This window comes from Rhinopithecus roxellana, chromosome 1 (assembly GCF_007565055.1).
Source record: "Rhinopithecus roxellana isolate Shanxi Qingling chromosome 1, ASM756505v1, whole genome shotgun sequence".
NCBI classification, from domain to species: Eukaryota; Metazoa; Chordata; class Mammalia; order Primates; family Cercopithecidae; genus Rhinopithecus; species Rhinopithecus roxellana.
The window spans coordinates 181,680,064-181,703,736 of record NC_044549.1 but is presented as its reverse complement, the minus strand read 5'-3'; the positions used below and the strand labels follow the sequence as shown (position 1 = coordinate 181,703,736).

Below are 23,673 nucleotides of genomic sequence, written 5' to 3'. Positions count from 1 at the left end.
TCAGGAGGAAGGAGGTCCAGGGTTGACAGGTACTGCCATATGGGCTGTGAACCTTACAGTTCCAAAAGTACCATATCATATGTCCCAGAGTTGGCCACTATCCTCTTATGTGAGGAGGACCCTGAGAACTGCAATGACTTGTCCAAGATCCCGTGTCCAGAAAGTAGTAGAGCTGGGAGCAGACACCCTCTTCTAACCTCTGGGCCAGTGACTTACTTAGGAGCCTCCTTGTTGCCCACCACCCAGAGAGCAGGGTACCTACCCGAGGTCACACAGGTAAAGGTAAAAAACATGGTCACCTACTAGAAGACTCTGTGTGTACTTCCTTCCTGCTGACCAGGACACTCCAACCCTTCCTTTCTTTATTGTCTTCCACTTTGTCTATCTGAGATAGCCTGGAAGGTATTTTATAAATATCAGTGTTGGCTATTTGAGGAACAGATGAAAGAACCAATCAGATTAAGTAAAGGACAGTAGTATCCTTGTTTATTCAGACGTAGCATTAATGCTGTGAACACCACCCCGATGCACCCAGAAGGGGCAAGCAAGCCTGTGTTACAGTAACAGCCTCCTATACAGGTGACACTGACTTGGTTCTGAGGATCTGCATTATTGTGAATTCCAAGATGTATTGTCCAAGGCTGAATGACAAGTTCAAGCTACTGATTAACTTGTGCACAAATGTGTCATGTTTAGGTATTGTTATTCTCTACAGAATGGTAACACTCAATGGCCAGGTTAACTTCAGACTTCTCTGGACCAAAGATATTTATATATAAATCCACTCAGCCCTGGAGGCGGGGAGAGTGAGGGGGGGATGTACTTTGACACCCTGCCTCCAACGACCTGATGAAAGATGAGTCTACTTTGGAGAAACTGCAAACATGTTCAAAAAGATTTTATCAAATGATAAATTGCTAATCCTATTAGCTCGTCACATACATAAAACTCACCTTACTGTTAAATCAGATTGAAAAATACAGATGGATATAAAGTGGTGTTGGTACTGCTCAAGGAAGGCTTAGAGCTTATCTTGAAAAGAATGCAAAATGTATTAGCAATGGAATCCTCTGGCTAATAAAATAAGTTTATTTATATATACATGGTAGCTGAAATCTGTGGATAAGGAAAAATAAATCATACATCCACATATGTATATATAACATATGTATCTTTGATTACATATATTATATATAAATTTTACTTTACAAACAGATTTTTCTCTGTATACTCACACACATTGGTATATTAAATGTAACAGTTAACAGAAATATTATGGTAAGGTTAAAAAGGTAAGACAACACGCTAGAAAACTAACTTAGAGAAACATTCAGTTGCTTCTTTGTGGGCTGAAGAGTCTTTGAAGAGAGACAACAACCAAACTCATGTGAAGTAGGTTCATACAACATTGAGAACACACTTTTGAAGGCCATCTTTTTTTCTTTTTTCTTTTTTTAAGGAAAACGCAGAAAGAAAAAAGTCATGATAGACCACAGCAACAACACAAACATATGACCCAACATTCAAGTTCAATTCCCAATCTGACTATAAGAGCATCTATATTCAAAATATACTATCAAACTATTTTTCTTTTAGAGAAAGGAAGTGTCAAAGTAGTAATCCTCTCTCTCAGCCACAGTCAGGAAAAAAGAGAGAAGCAGCCACCTCTGGAAGCCCCTTGGGCATCTCTGAGGGTCTGACCCTGCTGGCCGTGCTGGACACAGCACGGGGAGGCAGCCAGCCGGCTGGGAACAAGGGGAGCAGCGGAAGCTGAGAGCTGGATGGCAAGTCCACCGGCTGGTGCTGCGAGCAGGTTTGCAGTGCCAAGTAGGAGTATAATAATGTCTTCTCCCAAACGATTTGCTTGGATATATATATATATTTTTTAAAGATTGCAGGAGGAAGGTTTCAAAAATTATCACTCTACTACCTCAAAGCTTCTTAGATAAACGTATTCCTCAGGGGCACAATACCATGGCCTTTTGAGAAAACAAAGCTGAACCCCAATAAACATTTGATCCTTGAAGAAGGGCAAGCATTTTAAAGCTCCAGGGCCGGGATCTGCATCTAAATCCTCTCCCAGAGAAAGGCACGGGTGTTTAATGCAGATATGGGTGTTGGAGGGGATACAGGAATGGCCATAAAGGGAGCATTTTCCCACCAGGGAAAGGCAGTCCTGTTGTTAGCAGCGGAAGTAACGTTAGGGGGACACGGCCTTGGGATGCCTTGATGTCCTCCATGGATTCCTGAGGGCTCCAAGCTCCTGCCTGCCGTCCACAACTTGGATGGAATTAAACATGACATCCAATGGTGCTGTCATAAGGCTCCAGGGCACTCATCCTCAGAGGTGATGAGATGTTCCCTTTTCCCGCTCTGTGCATGAGTCTGCCTTCCCCGCAGGCGGCCCAGTTCCCTTTACAGGTGTGCATATGAGAAGGGAGGAAATGGGGTCATATCAAATCAAGAGGAACCAGAGCTTTAAGAATCACTCAAAGAATCGTGCGCTTGACCACTGTAACATTCAGCTTCTACAGGAGGTCAGTCTCTCACCTCACCTGACCAGGGTTTCTGGGATCCCCAGGTGCTCAAGAATGGTTATTAAGAGAAGCAATCGATGCAACTGCTTTGCTTAGAAATACCTTTATTTTATAAAGCCACAGATCATTCTGTAAAGTTTTTTTTTTTTAAACCACACTTGTAAAAAAGATGTTGACAATTCATAGGAAAAAAAGCTCAAAATGTTTCTCATTAAGTCAGGGTTACACAAAGGTTATATTTATAATATATATATTTGTATATTTATAATTTAGAGACGAAAAATAGGAATGGCAAAGCGATGCCTGCTGTAGTTAGATCTCAGATACTTGATCGTTTCCCACAAACAGTGTTTCTTGACAGAAGGGGTTAACAAGAACCATCCCAGTGTCTCTATAGTCGCCATTGGCTGGGGAGCGGGGCTCTGAGAGCTGGTCCTGGGAAGAGAGAGGGAGGAGATGGAGTGAGCTGGAGAAGGCTTAAGAGGTGGCCGTTCTTAAAGAAATGTACACATGGGAACATTTATTTCAGCACTGATGGCTTGGTGCACATTTTCATCATCCCCACTGCTAATGCTGAGGTGCAGATCCCTCTGTGCCATTCTTTTAATTAATTAATTTGCGTGTGTATGTGTGTGTGTGTATGTATATGTGTATATTTTAATTTTTGTGCTGCTCCTTCAGATTTTTATAGCAGCTTTCAAAAAATGTTTCCTGCTTCTGGAATCACCCCAATCCCAGGCTGCCAGAGATGGTACTGCTTTCCTTGTCAAAGTCTGAGGGGGCTTGCCATGCATGACACACATACAGTGCATGGTTCACTGCACTATTGGCAAAACTTGGTCCACTTGGACCCCAGACTACTTCCTGCCTCTTTCTCACAGACTCCTGGGAAACTCCTCTGTTTTTCCTTCCTGAGTGCACCTAGATTCACTCACCTCTTTCCTGCTACCCACCTGTCAGGATCTAACAGACCTCTCGAGAGGCTTCAAGGGCCAGTTCCTTCCCCCTCTGAGTCCTTCCAGAGCCTAGTCAGAATTATTGCCCCATTTCTTATAGCACTAGCAATGCTGAACTGAATGGATCTGCATTTCTGTGTGACTGCATAATAAGTGATGGATGAAAATTTCAGTCTGTATGTTCAGTTGCAGGAGCAGAAGAGCCTAGAAACAGGCAATCCACTGCCCAGAAGGTAATCTATATGGCTTTGGCAGGGTTTTGGTTTCACTTACCAAGGAGAGCTAACATTTATGGGCTACTGAATGGCTGTACTTGGATTCGGGCCCTGGTACTGATTGAGAGAAAAAAGAAATTCACAGCTTGTTCCAATTTAAAACAGCTAATGTCTCGGAACCTTCAAGCTATTTCAGGGCAAAGACTCAACTATAGGCCTAGGTATAATGGCTCATGCCAGATTTGCTTAGAAATATCTTCATTTTAAGTAGCCACAATTAAATCTCTGAAGTTTATTTTTAAACAAAACATATGTAACAGATACTTTCTGAGGAGTACTTACTGCTTTATGAATCATAAGGTAAGAAAAGAAGAAATGCCATTGTTGATAAAATGTCTTTTCAGAAGACAATAATTTCCTTCAGTGTCTGGAATTAGTTCAACACCTATCTAAGGGTGGATAGGCAGCCAGCTATTTAAGGAAAATAGTGGAGCACCTCAAAGAGGAGACAAAAATCCTTTTCCTCCACTATGCTTTTGGGTTCAACTGTGGAGACTGAGCTTTGGCTTGTCATTTTATAGCTTTCACAAAGCAAGTATTCACCAAAGGCAAAACCATGTGGGTATGTTTTGCTGCATAAAAAAGAGAGAGCTATTCAGGAAACAACCAAAGCAAAGGAGAAGAAAAAAGAGAGGAGGAGAGAAGGAGGGAGAAAAGAAGGAAGAAGAGAAAACAGGGAGAAGGAGGAGGAAGAGGAGGGAAAATAAAAAAGAATGGAAGTTTCCAAGCACCTTTTGGTCATCACAATTTTGTCTGTACAGCCCTGGATCGGAGTTTTGCTGCTTGCATCAACACAGAAGTTGGGGCAGGGCAACTGAGGAACTTGCTTAGACAAAGCATTTGGCAGTCTCCAAAGTTAGCAGCTAAAGGGCAGGTGGTGAGTACATGTCCCGAGGACACGGAACATGGTGGAATATGAACTGGGACTTATGATTGCTCTAGAGGTGGTTGGCAGTGTGTGTGTACTTGGCTGGCTTCATCCTGGCCCTAGGCTGCCTGCATTTGCCCTCGAATAGTGTGAGCCCAGAGAATTGGAATAAGTTGTAATATTACACTAAATAAAGCAGAATAAGAGGAACTGCTTGCTAGGAGGGAAACAGCAAAATCCAATTCACTCTGAAGCCAAGCTGAGCTTTGTGCTGCAGGTCCTATGGCGCCCTCCTGGTCTGGAGACCATGAATGGCTGGGCGGCCCTTTCTGCCAGAGCCTCTGGCTTGTGTTGGACGGCGGCCCTCGTGCTCTGTGCCAAATGACTAACTGGGATGTTCGAAAAGCAAGGGCCTTTTCTATAGTGCGTTCACGAGTATTGTCCTTTGGCTTTGGTTTTCATTTACCAATTTGCAAAGAGAATATGAGAAATTTAAAGTTCAGGGGTTCACAGCCCATACCTAAAGTAGGACCAGCCCCTTTGTCAAGTTACACATTTTTTTCCACTTACTATAACAGATCTCAGGAACACCTTTTCCATGTACACAGACCACACTAAAGGCCAATGCTGCAATGAAGCTGGCCCCTCGTTTGTCCTCTGGTTAAAAATTTTTCTTGGGCATTTACTGTGTGTTAGGCTCTGACTGGGTGATGGGTAAATTGTGGTGAACAACATTTATAGTTCATTAGCTTGATAAACATTTACTAAGAACCTACTATGTGCCAGGCAGTGCTCTAGGTGCTGGGAATAGAGCAGTGAGCACAACAAACAATGCTCCTGCCTCAGGCAGCAGGACAGCAAGACCACAAACCAATCAACAGGGAGAGAATGATGCAGTGTCCAGTGAGAAGTGCTCTGAAGGCAAATAAAGTAAGGAAGAGGAAACAGAATGAGGCCGGGGATTTAATTAATATAGAGTGGTCAGGGAGGGAGGGCCTCCCAGAGGAGGTGGCATTTGAACAGAGACCTGAAGGAATTCAGGGTTCAAGGTATCCAGGAGAAAAGCATTTCAGACAGGGTGCAACAGCAAAGCTCTAAGGTGGGGGCAAGCTTCCTGTGCAGGAGGAAGAGCAAAGAGGTCACTGAAGCTGGTCTGTGATCAATGGGAAGTGTGGTAGGGCTTCAGGTGGTGGGCAGGGGCCAACTTGTGAACGGCATGGGAAGAGGAGTCTGGATTTTATTCAAAATGTGGAGAAGAGCCACTTGAAAGTGGACGCCGTGGCAGACACAGGATCCTGCCTTGAAAAGATCATCTGGCTCTTGTGTGGAAGGCAGACTGCAGAAGGCAAGATGGTAGTGTGGATCCTAACTTAGAGGCCACTGCAGCACTCAGGATGTGAGGGAGAAGAATGGCTTGGACCAGGGGCAGAGGTGCAGGCAATGAGAAGTCCTGGTGCTTAGGGAGAACCAGTGAAATTTTCTGACAGACTAGAAGTGTGGTGTGCAGGAAGGAAAGGCAGCTGGCAGTACCATTTACGTAATGAGGAGCTGAGGTGAGGTCTGGGTTTTGGGGTTGGAAGGGGGAAATCAAGGGTTCAATCTTGGGTATGTTGAGTTTGAGGTGCCTATTAGACATGTGCAGCAGGTAACTGGGTACGTGAGTCTGGGGCCAGGGGAGACATCAAGGTTACAGGTAGAAATTTGGACTCTATAGTGCAGAGATGGTATTTAAGTCATGGGACTAAGTAGAAACAGAAGAGAAGTGACTGGGTGCAGTGGCTCATGCCTGTAATCCCAGCATGTTGGAAGGCTGAGGCAGGCAGATCACTTGAGGTGAGGAGTTCGAGACCAGCCTGACCAACATGGTGAAACCTTTAGTCTCTACTAAAAATACAAAAATTAGCCGGGTGTGGTCGCATGTGCTTGTAGTCCCAGCTACTTGGGACTGAGGCAGGAGAATCACTTGAACCTGGGAGGCGGAGCTTGCAGTGAGCTGAGATCACATCACTGCACTCCAGCCTGGGCAACAGAGTTGAGACTTCATCTCAAAAACAAAAGCAAAACAAAAAAACAAAAAACAAACAAACAAAAACAAAGAGAAGAGAAGTGGTGGCAGGACTGAGATGGGGTCCTATACAAGACTTTGAACTTTAACTTGAGAGAAATGGGAAGGTTTTAAGCATGTGAGCGATGTGACCACAGTTAGGTTTACAAAAGCTCACCCTGGCTGCTCTGGGGAATGGACCCACACGGGAAGGGGGGGTGGGGTTGTACCTCCACAAGAACTCTTCTCAGCTCTCACTGCCTTACTCAGATGTCTGTTATCTTTCTCCTGGCCATCTCAATTGCATCCCAGTTGAGCAACCTATTTTTAGCCTGTCTTTTTGTGTCATTCCATCCATTTACTCATCTATCAAGCCGTTCTTTTCTTTCCTTATCCATTCACTGATCACATATAGGGTGCTTTCACCAGGCCATCGGCATAATCCTTCTAAAACTGGGTCACCCAAAGATCAAAACTTTCAGTGACTCTCTGTTGCCCCAAACTAGAGTCCCAATACCATAATACCCCATCAAGGCGGTGTCTAATTGGTCCTTTATCCTTCTTTCCTGTTCTACTCTGGCCTCTACTCCACCCTCCGTGTGAGGATGGAAAGAGCATGGATTCTGCAGTTAAAGCCCTGGGTTCAAAACTCAGCTCTCTCACTGACTAGCCAGGTGTCTTGGGCAAATACCCTGACACAGTGTATTCTTCTCTCCCTTCAGATCCAGCACGTATCCCCACCTTTCCTCAGGCTACCTCCTCTGCTGGAATGCCTGTTGAAATCCATTGATCCTTCCTAGCATCTCCACTGGGAAGGCTTTCCTCCTTGGGTTTCCACAGCTCTTTGTCTATAACTCATCTTGTTTCCCCTAATTGGCTTTGTTTTTGAGTGATGCTGGGGTTTGTCCCCCAGCCACATCTCAGAACCTGAGTCCCTTTGGGAGCAAGCTCTCATCTTCATAGTCCCCTGGGGGTGCTTGGCACAAAACAGGTCCTCAATGAGTATTTGTTCACTTGTTCCCAGAAACCAAAAGTCCCAGGAACAGTGCTTCCAAAATTTAATGTGCAGAAAGCACCTGGGGATTCTTGCTAAAACACTGACCCTGGCTCAGTAGGGCCAGGGTAGGGCCCACAACCTCTTGGGTGTTACTGATACTGCTGGTCCATGGGCCATACATTAAGGAGCAAGGCACTCAGAAATGAGCAGATGCCACGGCTCTCTTTGGGCCTGGTTTCCCTGCAGTGGGGCCAGCACTTTCAAGCTCATTACCTCAGAGGTTTCAAGGGACTGGATCTCCCTGGGCAGCTCCACAGCATGCCTGTTGAAGTAGTCCATGGTGATGGCATTGTTCCAGTAGCTCAGGTTGTTCTCCGGGTTGGCGGTCTTCTTCTTCCTCTTCATGCAGCACACCGTCAGCAGGACAGCTGTGGAGAGAGTGCAAGTCAGAGAGGAGAGGGAGGCAGCAAGGATGGTGCCTGGGTTGCACCACCAAACTGATGAGAAGAGTTCCCAGCTGGAGGAAGTGTATGGTGGGAAAAGGGGCAGGGCATGGCAAACTGTACAAAGTGAGCCTTAATTCCACAGAAGACCCTGACAGCAGAAGTTCACAGAGCAAAATCACCGGGCAGAAGTCTTGAATGCTGATAAAATAGCTTTTCTGGCACTATCATCATCATCATAAAAAAAAAACCCCTGTGCTAATAGTTATACAGGATTTACGGTTCCAAGCACATTAGAAATATTTATTAATTTAATCCTCCAATTAGCTCCATAAAGTCAGTACTATTAGGGCCCCCATTTTACAGATAGGAAAACTGAAGCTCAGAGAGATAAAGTGATAGGCCCAAGAGCAAACCCAGACATCCGGACTCCAGAGTCTATGTTTTTTTTTTTCAAGATGGAGTCTAGCTCTGTTGCCCAGGCTGGAGTGCAGTGGTACAATCTTCGGCTCACTGTAACCTCTGCCTCCTGGGATCAAGTGATTCTCCTGCCTCAGCCTCCCAAGAAGCTGGGATTATAGGTGCCTGCCACCATGTCTGGCTAATTTTTGTATTTTCAGTAGAGACAGGGTTTTGCCATGTTGGTCAGCCTGGTCTTGAACTCCTGACCTCAGGTAATCCGCCTGCCTCAGCCTTCCAAAGTGCTGGGATTACAGGTGTGAGCCACTGCACCTGGCCAGTCTATGCTCTTAACCAGCTGATTCCTGCCTTAGACTGACGCAAAAGCCCACCTGCATAGATGGCCTGAGGTGGGCTCCACGCAGCTTGACTGAGCACAGTGTGACATGTGATCCTGTCTGTTCATCCCTGAGACTCCCAGGGCCCAGGAGGAAGAATTATGTCTGGATTTTGTTGATTAACCAGGTGTGAACTGAGTGGCTTGTGAGCAGGGAAGGCTTCTGAGGTCAGAGAGGTGGGATGGCCTGTCCAGATTCATTTACAGGTGTTTCCCCCAATAATTATCTTATATGCCTAATCCCATCTTGGTGCCTGCATCTCGAAAGAACTAACACAGTAGACAGGAGTCCCATTTTGCAAACAGGAAGACACTGGATCAATGATTAAGTCATTTGTGTAAGTCCTACAGCCAACCAATGTTAAGAGCTGGGGTTGTGTGCAGGTATGTTCGATTCCACAAGCCAAGTCTTACAAGCACACCAGGCTTCCTCTCTAATGATCCATGCAGGCTTAACTGTGAGGACAGGGAGTGATGATACATTTCAGTTTGGCCCCTTTGTTTTGTAGATGAGAAACCTGAGACCAGTGAGGGAAAGGATTTGCCCACAGGTGCCAGTGGGAGGGGTGCACCTGGGCTGTGCACAGCCATTTCCCTCCTTTGGATGCTGAGGGAGGAGGTCACAGGGAGGCCTCAGGGTATGGAGGGAGGCCAGGTTGGGGGGCTTAGTGTCTGACCCACCAGCCTGGCAGGCAGGAATGTGCCTGTAGAAGCCCATGGCCCTCTTGTGGAGAAGCCATGAAGTGAGGACTGAGTGCTGGCTGGAGGTGCTGGCTGGGATGCACAGGGAAGAGCTCTCAGAGTGTGGGCCTAACACTGGAACAGCTGGAGGACATCCCCTGGACATCCCTGCTTTGCCTTGAGGCTCTCCCATCCCTGTTTGATCCCTAAGCTCCAAGGAGACACGTTTCCCAGCCATAATGCCTTCTGATCCCAATCTCTTCTACTCTTTTCATTGGCAAGAGTCATTCTCACCTGGGTTTTCTTATATGATAATTATAAACTAATTTGGGGCCCGTGAGTGAAAAGGCACACATATACATTCAGGTCTACTATTCACTGAGCAACCATTGGCAGTGTTATGTGATCTCTTTGAATGCTGCACTAATGCTCCAGTGTCTGGAAGGAGGCCAGACTGCTCTGGGGCCCAGGTGCAGAGGGTGCCCTCAAGTGTCTAGCGTCAGAGAGAGGGGCTACTCCACTTTGGCCAGGGTGAACTTGAGTTGGTGATGACAGACATCTGCAGCTAGTCTTTTTTTCTAACCTCACCCTCCAAATGGCCCCATCTTCTTGCAGAGAAGTTGGGTGAAGACATTCTCAAAAACGGACATCACATGTGACAAATAGGCAAAGGACCCTGCCAGAGCCACAAAACTGACATGCTCATGAAAACTCAGGCACTGACAATAGTGAGCGCCGACCAATTCAGCGCCAGGCGTGGAGGCTTCTGGCAAGGGTGGTGGGCTCTGTGCGTCCTGATGGTGGCAGCAGAGACCAGCTCGGGAGCCACCTGGCTCCTCTGCCCTAGCCCATTATGGCCTGAATCCAATCAAATTCACTTCTCAGCACTTCTGAAAATGTGCGTGGCTGAGAGTGTCTGGCAGGGCTCAGGAGAGAAAAGCATTTCTCAGCCCCAGGACACACGTATCCTTCCAGGCACTGGTTGTGGCTTGCAATCTGGGAGGGCAGATGAACTGACACCCTCCCTCCTTGGGCAGGCCTGGGATCTGCCTTGCTTAACCCCCACTTCTACCAGGAGCAGAGGATCACCCCTGCCCAGCACCCAGCCCATCTGAATTCTGACTCTGGTGGCTTCAGAGAAGCAGGGCAGGGGCCAGTGCTGGTATGAAAAGCCAGATGAGAAGAAGCTGATGCATGCACTTTGCAACTGACTCAGAGTGCCTGAAATATCTGGCAAACTGGCAAAGGATGAAACCCTTCTTTGAGGTCTGTAGAGTAGCTTTAGGATAAATGAAGCCACTGACAAGGTCCAAAACAAGGGGCCCTTAGACCTGGAAGAGGTCTGCTTTCCTGATAACTAGAGTGGTGCTGGGCTATGAAAACAGCCCAAATAGACAAGGATAGTTCCTGAAAGCACAGGGTTCTGAAGCTGGACAAAATATTCTTCCACCTTAATGTCTATCTCATTGCAGCCTTCACAGGGTTCATGATGGTCCCATAGGAGTTGGGGCCATGACTGACGACGTGGAGCTGATGTGGAGGCAGTCAGGGCCGAGGCAAGAGCCTCCTTGTGTATAGTGGAAATGCAAGGCAAACATCAAAGGGAGTGTGGTGTGCGGTTCCCAATGGGCTACCAGAGTCCGCTTTTATTAAAAGTTTGTGTCTTTCTTTAGAAAGTAATATGTTCCATCTCTAGCACCTGAAGGCTCCTTTCAGGGTGCCAGAAGAATCCTCAAGGGACAGTGCCAGGCTGTGTCCTTGCTCCTGTCTTGACTGACATTTTTATTCATGGTTTAGGCAGCCCATGGGCTTTCCAGCTTTGCAGCAAGATCTGATTTAATTTCAAGCTTATACATAATAGAAGGGCTGGGGGAGAAGTAGGAATCCTTTTAGAATTGCAAAATCCAGGTGGGTGTAGCCTGTGGGGTTCAGGCTATCCAGCTCAAAGAGGGAGACCCACATCTCAGATTCCGTAATGTTTGGCACAGTTTCTGGCACACAATGAGCACACAGGAAATCCTGCATTGAATAAAACAGATTTTGTACTACCAGATCTAGTCTGACCCACTGTGTGGTCAGGACCTTGGGTCAATCACTTCACCTGGTGACTCACTCCCTAACTATAAGGTGTGGAGGATGGCTGGGGCCACTGTGGCACCTGTGTGTTTAGCAGTGTGTTTGCTTGTTCCTGCTTTGATTTCTCTGGCTGGTCTAAGAATGGAATGATAAAAGAAATAACAGAATGCACTTTGTAAACGAGAGCATCCTAGACACATGTAAAGACTGGAAAATTAGAAAGCTGTCCATACTGTATTTACTTCTCAGATATGACCAACCATTATTAAGAATTCATTGGCTAATAGTGCTACATTTTCTCATAATCATTCTTCTGTGTTAGGAGTGGGCAACCACAGTTTTAAGAATAAATGTGTAAATGTGTGTTTCCAGGAGAGATAATAAAGCTGTTTTCATTAAGAATGAAATATGCAACTTGCAAACACTTTTGCTTTTCTTGAATTGGGTCCTTCAGCAGAAGCAGGTTGCCAGCCCTGACATGGAAAGTTTACTTTGCTCATCAACCTGAAGGAGAGAGAAAGCTAGGAGAGGCAGCTCCTGAAAAGAATCTAGACTCCAGATATAAAAAGATCTTGCAACACAAGGCCAAGTGGAAATCATGGTTCACATCAAAGGCATAGACCTCCTGCACTAACCACCAGGGTGAGAGGAAAAGCTGGGAGACCTGGCTCAGCAGCCTTCCCTGAGGGAAGCCTTTGGGGCTTTGCTCCTCTTGAGATCAGGGCAAGCCTGGGTATGACCTGAAGCCAATACAACCTGTAGAGCTGATGCCGGTGCTGGCTGCCTGAGTGCTACTAAAGAGAGTCCACCATTGGCTCCCTCTTCTGTAGCCAGACACAGGTGGAATGCTGTGCTTCCTTTTGGGAGACAAAGCAGAAGCCACCCCAGAGGGGGCGGATGGGACACAGGCCCAGGCAATGCAGCCTACAAAGAAGACTTGCAGGGCCGGGGCCAAGCAGCTTGGGTGAAGAGAAGCTGTCTCTCAGAGCTGTTTCAAATGCTTCAGGCGTTGCTAGACAAACTAGAGTTGTATGGCTTCAGATGGCATGGCTTAGGGCCACAGAGTGCGAACCACAAGAAGGCAAACTTCAGGCCCCCAGGAGAGCTGGGCAACAACCTGGAGGGTCAGAGGAGAGTGGGCTCTCTGAGGAGTGGGGATACGAGGGTGGGGCAGTGTGGCCATGCCTGAAAGGGGTCAGGGAGTGGCAGATGGTAACCATTTGGGGTGGGGTGTGGCTGAGGATTCCTGCAAGGCTATCATAGAAACTCTAAGAATCGAAGCTCAAGTACATGAGGGAAGACATAATGAAATCCCTAAAGTTCTGAGAGGTTGTATCAGATTCATTATGGAGATAACAGAGAGAATACCTCCTGACTCCTCATTCACAGAGTGCCAGGCAGCAGCTAGGAGGAGCTGGTGGCCTTGGGAGGGCAAAAAATAAAGACAAGGTCTACACTGCAATCAGCTCACATCACCTACGAACAAATAAAGTGGGGTGGGGGTGGAGAGTTGCTAGAATTTACGTAACTCTCAAGCCTTAATTTAGCTGCAAGAACTAGGTTTTTGCCAAGGCTATAGAACTTCCCACCAGATGAAAGCTTTATCTCTTTTTCTTTCTTGGGAGAAGAGAGACAGAAGGAGAGAAGAGGGGCGAGAGGAGAGAAAACACAAGAAAGAGGATGGAAGACGAAGAGGAAGGTGAGGGGTTTGCTAGTTGGAGGCTGTCAATTTTGAAGCATCAGCATTGACCAATGGTGTCTTGGTGCCAGGTTGCTAGAGGCATTGGCAGGCTACCTTGAGGCAGAGTGGTGTCATGACAAGGGCACTGGGCTGGAAGACAGCTGCTATAAGCTCTCAGCCCAGCCCTGCCTCTCACTAATTCTGGGATCCTGGGTGAGTCATGTCACTGCTAGCTTGGCATTTTTTTCTGCAGAATTCAGGGTTGGATTAGACTGCCTGTAAGGTCCTCCGCCAGCTCCTGGGAGTTGTGGCTTTATGATCAGCGGGCATTCAAGCCATGGCCTGGCAGAGCTGAGGACTAGGGTCAGGGATAACCTGCCCTGCTCTCTAGTTTCCTGAGATTCTGGGAAGTTTTGTAGGCCACTTGGCAAGGATGCCAAATCAGGGACAAATGAATGCTGGGGATGAGCCAGTGATGTGGTAGAGGGAAAGGATGGGTGGGAGAGGGCGGCACTTACAGCAGGAGGAGATGGGCACGCTGATGGCCAGGATCACCCAGGCGATATCCATCTTGCTCAGGCAGATGGTGGCTCTGTGCTGGGGTTTGTCCCCCTCGGCCACATGGGAGATGTTCCCTGCTGTCCCAGGCTTCCAGGTCCCGGCGGGGACCAGGCGGTTGAGGAAGTTGCCTGTGGCTGTGGATACCACTGTGGAGAGAGGACTGGGCACCCTGTCGGTCATGGTGAGGGTGGCCGCAGTCTCCTCCCTGGCTCCAGAAATGGTGCTTTCTGAGACCCTGGGGGGTGGGGTTGGAGCTTGTGGGGTTGTGGATGCTCCCTGAGGAATCCCCTGGGAAGGGGCTGAGACACTGGTATTGAAGGCAGCTGGGGTGGGCCCCGTGGCAGCCGTGAAGACCCCAGAGCTGGCAGACAGAGGTCTGTTGGTGCCAGGAGTGACAGTAAGCCAAGAGTCACTATGGCTGGGGCCGTCCTGTGGGTCACCGCGGTGGGGGCGCTGAGAAGGCACTGGGGCAGGTTGTGGACTGACAAGGGCACCTGAGGCTGCTGTGGCATCTGGTGTCCCTCCTTGGCTGGTGAAGGTAGAACCACGCCCCTGGGCTGCTCTGCGAAGGCCTGGCTTGTCCTCTGCAGGCCCCAGGGAGGTGGTAGGGGGTGCCCACGAGGTATTGCTGGGCACTGTGGTTGCAGCCACTGTCTGGGGCTGTGGTGAAGAGGAGTTGCCCCAGAGCGGGGTCCTAGGGGTGAGGGTAGAGGGGTCTGGCTCCACAGACCCTGTGAAGTTGCCCTTGTATATCTGAAAGATTTTCCCCAGGGGCCGCTTCTGCCCCAGAGGTGTGGAACTTGGATTTCGTCCCCGCTGTCCTTCTTTACTCCTGGAGTGGCCACCAGGTGCAGGCGGGACAGGGCGTGATGAATTACCAGCCCCTTTTCGGGAAGAGCCTGGGGGCCTGGGGGGCCTGCGTGTGGTAGTGCGGGGGGGCGCTGTGGTGGGGCGGCTGGTGGCCCCTGGAGGCTTTGTCAGCAGGATGGTGGGGGCAGCCTGCCCTCGAGAGCGGCCCTCTGGGTTGGAGGATGTGGTTGCCGTGGCTGCTGGAGCGGGCCCTGTGGACAGGGAGCTTTCAGAATGGGGGGTGGTTACTGTCGCAGCGATGGTGGAGATGGTGTGCATAAGAGGGCGCCCCTCTGCACGGGGTGTCAGTGTTGCCATGGGAGCTGCAGCCTGTGAAGGGGGTCCATCAGGATTGGGGGTCAGCATCACCACAGAAGTACGTCTGGTAGAGCTGTGGGGTGCTGTCACCATGGTTCCCGGGGGAGTGCCTGAAGGGAGGACCTGAAGAGATTCCCTGGGAGATGGTTCCTGGACGGCAAATGCCAGCGCTTCGGTCAGTGCCAAAATCAGCAGGAAACCTTGAGAGGGAGACAGAGAGAAGAGGTAAAATGCCTGGGGAGCAGCATACAGCCTGGGCCTTTCTTACCCGTGGCCTAGGACAGTGCTGGGAACTCAAGAAACATCAGGAGCATTCCCGAGCCCACACTAGCGCCCCAACACTGACAGAACTGTCTGTGGAGCTGGGGCAGGTCTATTAGGCAGGCGCTGCCTGGCACCTGCTGGAAAGAGAGACCAGCAGCAGGGGAAGCAGAGCAGCTACCTTGGCCAGGCTCCTCCTTTCCCACATGCCTCGGAAACGCCATCAGCCCTCCCAACAAGGGCAACTTTTCAGAACAGGCTGGGGCTGGAGGAGCAGAAGGCTTGTGGCCTCCACATATGCCTCTTCCTCTGCAGCCAGGAGTGGTCAAGGCCAGCTTGCCTATGGGGAAGCCTGTGTGAACTCTGTGTGAGCCACCCCAAGCCAAATGAAGGTCTGGGTGGCAGCATGCACCAAATCCTATGCCCTTTTCTGACTCTTCCATTTATAAACTATACAAAGATATAAGCAAACAGACCTCTGTCCCTTCAGGACCATTCACCAAACAATTATGGAGGCTCAACCCTTTCCCTGACCCTGGAGGACACAAAAACGAACAGGGTAGTCTCTGGCCCTGGATAAGCTCGCACATATCCACAAACAATCCTAAAATAAGACAAAGATGTCTCAGTGCCATAGAAGAGTGATAGGCAGAAGAGGACTGGGGTCTAGAGAAGGGCAACCAGACCTGGAGCCCATAAAAGCACTTAGCACAGCCTGGAACAGAGGTGCCTTCTACAAATGGCAGCTGGTGTCATGGTTATTAACTGCTTTTCCTATGGCATTCATGTGGCTGAACTCTGGAAAATTGTCATTGGTGATACCCAGCCTTTTTGAGTAGAAGGAGCCCTTTTGAACATTTAAAAAAAAAAAAAAAGGGATTTTGTATGATAGTCAATGTGCATACTTGCAGTTTGAGAAAATGCACAAGGACAAAAACGTATACATTTAAAACATTTCTAGTTATGTGTGGATTTTATTACTCACAATAGCATGTGTCTATTTTTAAAAACGGTACCTCATGCAAGCATGAGATGTAGGAGCTGTTCCCTGACAACACATGGGTTGGGAAGAGCCTGTCTCTACGCTGAGGAACGGCCAACAGTCCTCTGAGGCCTGATTCTGGCCTGTTAGCATCTCCTGGTCCTGTTAGCACCTCCTTGTTCATGGATCCCCTCCTTTGTCACCCTCCGGCAGTTCCTTCAGCCCTGCTAGGCTCCCCTGACTATGGAGAGAGATCTCTGTGTCTAATTACTCTCTCAGAGCCTCTATCCCCTATCAGATTCTATCAGGACAAATGGCGGAAGCAGGGGCCCCAGCTGTGATTCCCAGGTGTCTGATGGTGAAGGCAGGGCCCTGGTGAGAAGCAGAGATGGGGAGGAGAGCTCCAGGCATGCCTTTGACACAAAGCCCAGGATCACTATTTGGTGTGTGGTGGAGCCTTGGTGTGGACCAGTGTCCTCCTCACCCTGCACTTCTAAATTGGTGGGGAGTGGAAGGCTGCAGGGGACTTTAGATTGCACTGAGGCTCTAGCACCCACCAACTCTAGGACCAAAAATTTGCCCTAAACAATCTATTTTTTTCTAAACTTTCTTTCACAATCTAGACTAGTGGTCCCCAACCTTTTTGGCACCAGGGACAAATTGTCTTCCACTTGGTTTTGTGGAAGACAAGTTTTCCATGGACTGGAGTTGGTGGCGGGGGTGGGTATGGTTTTGGGATGAAACTCTTCCACCGCAGATCAGCAGGCATTCAATTCTCACAAGGAGCACGCAACCCAGATCCATCGCTTGCATGTGCAGTTCACAATAGGGTTTGTGCTCCTATGAGAATCTAATGGGGCCGCTGATCTGACAGGAGGCAGAGCTCTGGCGGTAATGCTCTGGCGGTGATGCTGGCTCACCGGCCTCTCACCTTCTGCGGTGCAGCCTGGTTCCTAACAGGCCACGGATTGGTACTGGTCTGTGGCCCAGTGGTTGGGGACCCCTGATCTAGACCACACACCAAGAGTACATTCTGTGTATTCGAGTCAATCCTAAAACCTGTTTACTGAACACCTGCCCTGGCCCAGGCTTTCATGCTTTAATCCATATGACCACTTGGTGGGGCATGAAATTGAGGTTTGGGGAGAATAGGCAACATGTGGGAAGTCACACAGTAGCAGAAGTATGTAAAACAAGGGTTGTCTTTAAAGTGCATGCTTATCCTGGTCAACCACTATCAATGATGCAGAAGGAGGAAGAAGAGGACAGTATGTTGCATCCCACAGGAACTAATGTGCTATTATGCTCTGATCTGCTCAGGGTTATTCTGGGGCCCCTATCCTCCCCACGGCTTACCACCAGAGAGACAATCTATTCCTAGGGCTAGTGGTGGTGGCCTCCATGTTTGATGGACATTCCCTTTCAAGCCTCTGTTTAGCTCACAAGGGTTAAGTGTTGTTAAGGACTGACTTATGCACCCCCCAAATCCCTAACTCCCAGTACCTCAGAATGTGACTATATTTGGAGATGACGCCTTCAAAGAGGTAATTAAAGTAAAATGAGGCCAATAGAGTGGGCCCTAATTCGATCTGACTGGTGTCCTTCTTAAGAGGAAATTAGGACACACAGACAGACACCTGGAGCACGTGTGCACAGAGGGATGACCATGTGAGAACACGGCAGCTAGAGGGCGCCATCTCCAAGCCAAGGAGAGAGGCCTCCTGGGACTCCAACCCTACTGGCACCTTGAGCTTGGACTTCCATCCTCCTCAGCTGTGAGGAAATACATTTCTGTCTGTGGTATTGTGTTATGGAAGCCCTAGCAAACTAATATACATGCCTTATGTTAGAGATCCTCTGAAAAAGGAGAGACAGAGACAGGGCTTTTGTGCAGGAAGTTTATACTGGAAAATGATCTGTGGGGTCAGCTGTGGGGGTCTGAGATGAGTGAAACAGGGAAAACCAATCTGAGGGCAGGTTATGAACTGGTCCAGGTGGGCACCTCAAACTCACTGGGCACATCAGTAGAGCTGACTAGGCTGCACCTCAAATTGTCTGCCTGGAAAGAACACTCACCCAGAGGCTCCCATATTCACTGATCAAGGGTTGTTCCTGGGGTGCTCATCACTGCACTTCCTGACTGATGCCAGGTCTCCATTAGCTGGGTCAGAGAAACTCTGGGACATGGGCTGTCAGGTTCTGCCTGCACCCAGCTGGTGTTTGCTGCAACAGCTGGAGTTAAAATTAAGGGCCCAGGGAATCTCTGGGGCCAGGCACCAGATGTATCAGATACAATAAAAGACCAGAGACCAAGGACACAGCAGTCTTTTGGAAGCAGCACTGGCTGACCCCAGGGACTGGCCAGGTGGGAGAGAAGCCACCATGGCCTCTAGGAGAACTTTTGCAGCACTCCAGAGGCAGAGAGAGGGGTTAATACAGACTGGTCTTTAAAATACTCAGGGGAAAAAATTCCCCTGACTTTTTTGTTATTGGCACTCCAAGAACTAACATCCTCCTACCTGGGAAGCCTATGACTGGAATCCTTGGTGCTGTAAGATACACAGTCTAAGTAAATATGTTTGTCCTTGTTGTTGCTGCTGCCTATTTCCCCCACTCAGCTATCAGCATCCCCTGAAGTTGTTACTCTCTCTAGAAGAACTGTAGAGTTACCTCTTAGCCCTTTCTTTGGACTTTAGAGTACATCCTTGGCACAATGAATGGATACTGCCACCCTAGGTGCCAAAGGATTTTTACCTGGAGGATGATGTTTAGATGTTGCAGTGAGAGGGGATCTGGTGTTTCATCTAATCCAATCCCCTCATTTCACAGAGTGGGCAACAGAAGGAGGGAAGTGACTTGCCCAAGAACACATTGCTGGTTGGGGACACAGCCTGGACCACAGCCATTATTTCAAAGCAACTTTTCATTTGTATAATAAAAATACCTACAATGTTGTGCTAGCCAAATACCACCTCCAACCTCTACTGTCACCTTCAATATGGAAATCAGATAAGCATTTACCTCTCTTCTTTGGCACAAAAGGTTAACAACTGAATGCTATGCATACTGTCACAATAAACATCTAAGGCCTTCAACCTGGGCTTCCCTAACACATGCAAATTTTCATTCAAGGCCCTTTGTGCTGGACTACACACTCCCCCTCCCCACAATCTGTGGCTACTGCTCTTTGCATATTATTTGCATGGATTTGCATAATGGACTCTAGAGGCTTTAATTCCAAATACGTAGTAGAGACTAAAGCTAAAACCTAGCTTGACATGCTTGAAATGTGGAACCAATTTTTAAAACGTGTCCGAATATAGACCAGTGTTGCAGGGTGGAATCTACATATTGATGGGTGTCCAGATATCGCAAGAAGGTCTCCGCCTACTGAAAATTCCAATGCATACATGAGCTCAGGACCCAAGGGAAGGAAAGGCCCTTCTCCTTCTGTTTATTTGGTTGGCTCCCTGCAGTCCATATTGGGCATGACATTTGCATCTGGCAAAGGCAACAAGGGAATTGGTGAAAAGAGAAATGGCTAATATGTATTATACACTGCTCAAAGGGCTAAGCCTGTACTGACATATTTAATTCTCACACAACCTGATGAAGCAGGTATTATTAGCTCCCTGTTGCAATTGAGGAAAAGAAGCACAGAGAGGTACAGGAACTTGCCCATAGCTAGGGAATGGCAAGCTGCAATTTGTTCCCAGGCAGCTTGGCTGCAGAGTCTACACTCTTAACTACTTTCATTTATTGTTCTATTCTACCCATCTCCCCAGGGTGCTCTGCCATTCAAAGGCAATGATTCACATCTTTGGAGAACTGATTTTCTATTGTTGGTCTCTTGACTTTTCTTCCGTCTTGTTCTTTTTTCCTATCTCTATTCCAGGGCTCTGTATGACACATTGGGTGTTCTTTTAACAACCCAGTAAATTAACTTCATTTTGCAAGTAACTGGGGGAGCTTATAGTAGTACAATAAAAGGACTGGAAGCCCCTGATTTAATTCTCTCCTCTTCCCCAATCCTAACATCTCATACACTCCATCGGTTGGTAGAATAAAAATGATATATATAAAAACCACAAAATTATATATATGTGTGTGTGTATATATATAAAAAACAAAATTATATATACACACACATATATACATACACATTTTTTCTTAAAATTGCTTATATACACACAAGGCATATTTGTTACACAGAAAATTCATAAAAATAGAATTTTTGTGTCTTTTTTTCATAATTTTAAGTTTCTTGTTTCTAAGTAGATCTTCCTTCCCCATTAAACTAGGTTTTCTACTGCAAGATATTTTGTGCATTGCTGCTTCAAACCCTTTTAACAGAGAATCACAGCAGTCTGAGAAGTCTTCTGAACCATCCTGGACGCTTGATGTCATTTTAAATTGTGTCTACAAGTTCTCTGATATTCTTCCCACCAAGAGGTAGAATCTGTTTCCCCTCCCCTTGAACCTAGGTAGGCCTTTGTGACTGCCTTGATGAATACAATGAGGCAGAAGTGACACCCTACATCCCTTCTGAGGCCACAGCCAAAATGCTCATGCAACTTTTACAGGTTTCTCTTGGGGGCTTTGGCCCCCTGTAAGAACTCCAGCTCCCTGGAGGTGGCCACATAAAGAGACGTTGCAGAGAGCAACAGGAATGCCTGAGGAGCCCAAGCTGTCCCAGCCCCAGCCAAGCATGGGACATGAAAGTGAAGAGCTTGCAAGATGACCCTGGCCACTGCTGGACTGCAATCACCCAAGAGATCCCAAGTGAGAGCTGCCTAGCTGAGCCCAGTCAACCCTGAGATTTTTGAATAAAATAAATGATTGTGTTACTGCTTTAAGCCACTGTTTTGGTTTCTATTATCAATAGATAACTGGAACACTTGGGAATTTAGCTTCTGCAATTGATGCTTCAACAACGAAAGAAAAGAGCATCTAAGCACACCAAGTCTGACCATCAGGGAGTTTGTTTTCTGCACGAGCAATAGCATACAACCTTGCCAGGAAATGGGCTTTTCTAATTTCAAGATTATTGTTCTTTAATTGGAAGGGATGTTGGGACTCTGGTATCAGCCCCTCCACTTTACAGATGAGAAAGCTGAGGACCAACAAAGTGAAATGATTTACCCTTTACCCTGGCCACACAGCCACACACAGGGTGAGGGGCAGGGAGGGACTCAGGTCAACTCATTGCCTGCCAATCCCATGAATGCACCAAACTCACACTGTTTCTATCTCTCTCTCTCTCTCTCTCTCTCTCTCTCTCCATTTCTTTTCCTTTTTTTTTTTTTTTTTTTTTTGAGACAAGGTCTCACTCTGTCACCCAGGCTGGAATGCAGTGGTGTGATCACAGCTCATTGCAGCCTTGACTTCCTGGGCTCAAGTGATCCTTCCACCTCAGCCTCCCGAGTAGCTGGGACTACAGGCACACACCACTATGTCCAGCTAATTTTTGAAATGGGGTCTTGCCATGTTGCTAGTCTCCAACTCCTGGGCTCAAGCAATCTGCCTGCCTTGGCCTCTCAAAATTTTGGGATTACAGGCGTGAGCCACTGTGCCTGGCCAGTGTTCTTTTTATACTCACTGCCAGTGTTCTAGTATGGTCCATCTCTGAACTCCAATGATTCCTTTTATTAAAGATCAAATATAAACTTCTAATTCCTTGGAGCATGGTTTCCCTTAACCAAAAATAAATATGTATCACTGATTTCAGGGTGAGCTGGGTGACTGATCTTAAGAGGTAATCCATGCCTGTGACTTCACTTCTTTATGAAACCAAGGATTTCTGGGTGCAAATCTTTTCTGCTTCCCTCACTATAGGCTGCCACATTTAATATGTTCCCTCCTATAAAATCCTGCTGGGAACATGCCTCAGATAACAAGGCTGAAGGACAGAAAATTCTGCTTAGAGCTAACTGGGACCACTGTCTGGTAGATTACAGACATCTCTGAGATTACTGGTTCAACAGCTAGATCGATCAGGTCCATGACTTGTACTTTGGGAAACTGCTTCCCAGAGTACAATCTCTTGAATACACTCCAGCAAGAAAGCCATGTGAGACAGGGCCTGTGTGCCCCAGACACACCTATGGCCTCCAGCCAACATGAATTCACCTTGCGCTGAAGCTCTAGGGGGCTGACAGATCATGGCCTCCTAAAAAACATATGAACAAACACATGTGGACACACACCCACACACAGTAAGCATAGGCCTTTTCCCAGGGGCAAGAAACAGGGAAGAATGAGAAGTTTTCAGCTCAAGTCCCCCGTCATCTCCACACTCACATATGGTTAAGTCATTTGTCTGAGGTCAAAACGACCACAATGTAGCAGTACTAGGATTTAAACCCAGGTTTCTCTGATCCTGACTGCCCAAGAAATCCTGAGAAATTTCTGATCCAGGAAAATGTCCTACACGAGTAGAGGAATGCTTGATGAAGATAATAGTAACAGCTGTGATGACCATGACAAAAAAATCTTTCCCCAAGTACAGCAACACTTGGGGGCAACTATACTGCCTTTAATCTTCAGCTTTAGCTTTTTTGCCTTAGTCATTTGATTCAACTTGGTACAAACATTTCTCACCTAGAACTCATATGAGAATTCTTCTTGGGCCTTGAAACTGTTGTTAGGAATCCCTCCTTGTGTGCTTGTAACCTATAAGCTTATCTCTACTCCAGCTCTCACCTCTCTGAATGGAAATGGCCAGTGTTTTGTCTGTTTCCTTGTCTGAAGTGGAAGCTGCCAGGGCTGGGACCATGTCTGATTCAATGTTATATGCCCATGTCTAGTCCAGCACCTAGGCTACAACACATATTTGCTGAAGAATAAGAAACTCTCCTAAATCACTTACTAGCCATCTGTGGCAGCTGGTGTTTCCCCAGAACGACCAGTACATTCCAATCTGCTTACCCTTCCTAAATGTGACTTTGGCTCACCTGTTGAGAGGTAAGGTCTATGTTCCTTCCCTCAAATCTGGGTGGGTTTGTGACTGTGGCTGCAGTGATGCTACCTGACTTCTAAGGTCGGGTCTTAAAAGGTGGTATGGCTACTTCTTGGTTTTCTTGTGGTGCTTACTCTTGGGAGTCAGCTGCCATGCTGTGAGGAAGCCTGAGCAGCCCAGAGAGGGGCTCATGTGGAAAGGAACCAAGGTTCACGGCCTTCTGCCTCAGCCTCACTTCCAGATGATAGCAGTACAACTCTGTTGGCCATGTGAATGAGCCATCTTGAAAGTGGAGCTTCCAGCCCATCAAGTTGACTTAGACTCAGCCCATGCACCTGAGTCTGGGGAGAGCAGAGAGAAGCGACTTCTCCCCAGCTACAGACTTATGAG

General features: G+C 47.6%; 1 protein-coding gene across 3 annotated transcripts in view; it reads right to left on the bottom strand.

The window, feature by feature from the left end:
- Nucleotides 1-1,066: 1,066 nt before the first annotated feature.
- Nucleotides 1,067-23,673, bottom strand: part of TMEM108 (transmembrane protein 108) — a 354,460-nt gene continuing 331,853 nt past the window's right edge. For 2 of the 3 annotated variants that reach the window (XM_030933928.1, XM_030933922.1), the window contains exons 4-6: nucleotides 13,873-15,282; nucleotides 7,951-8,105; nucleotides 1,067-2,972 (exon numbers count right to left, since the gene is read on the bottom strand). In XM_030933928.1, the coding sequence (XP_030789788.1) occupies nucleotides 2,850-2,972; nucleotides 7,951-8,105; nucleotides 13,873-15,282 (1,688 nt within the window). In that variant the 3' untranslated portion in view covers nucleotides 1,067-2,849. The remainder of the gene's footprint in view (nucleotides 2,973-7,950; nucleotides 8,106-13,872; nucleotides 15,283-23,673) is intronic. The other variant, XM_030933935.1, reaches the window with a different exon arrangement.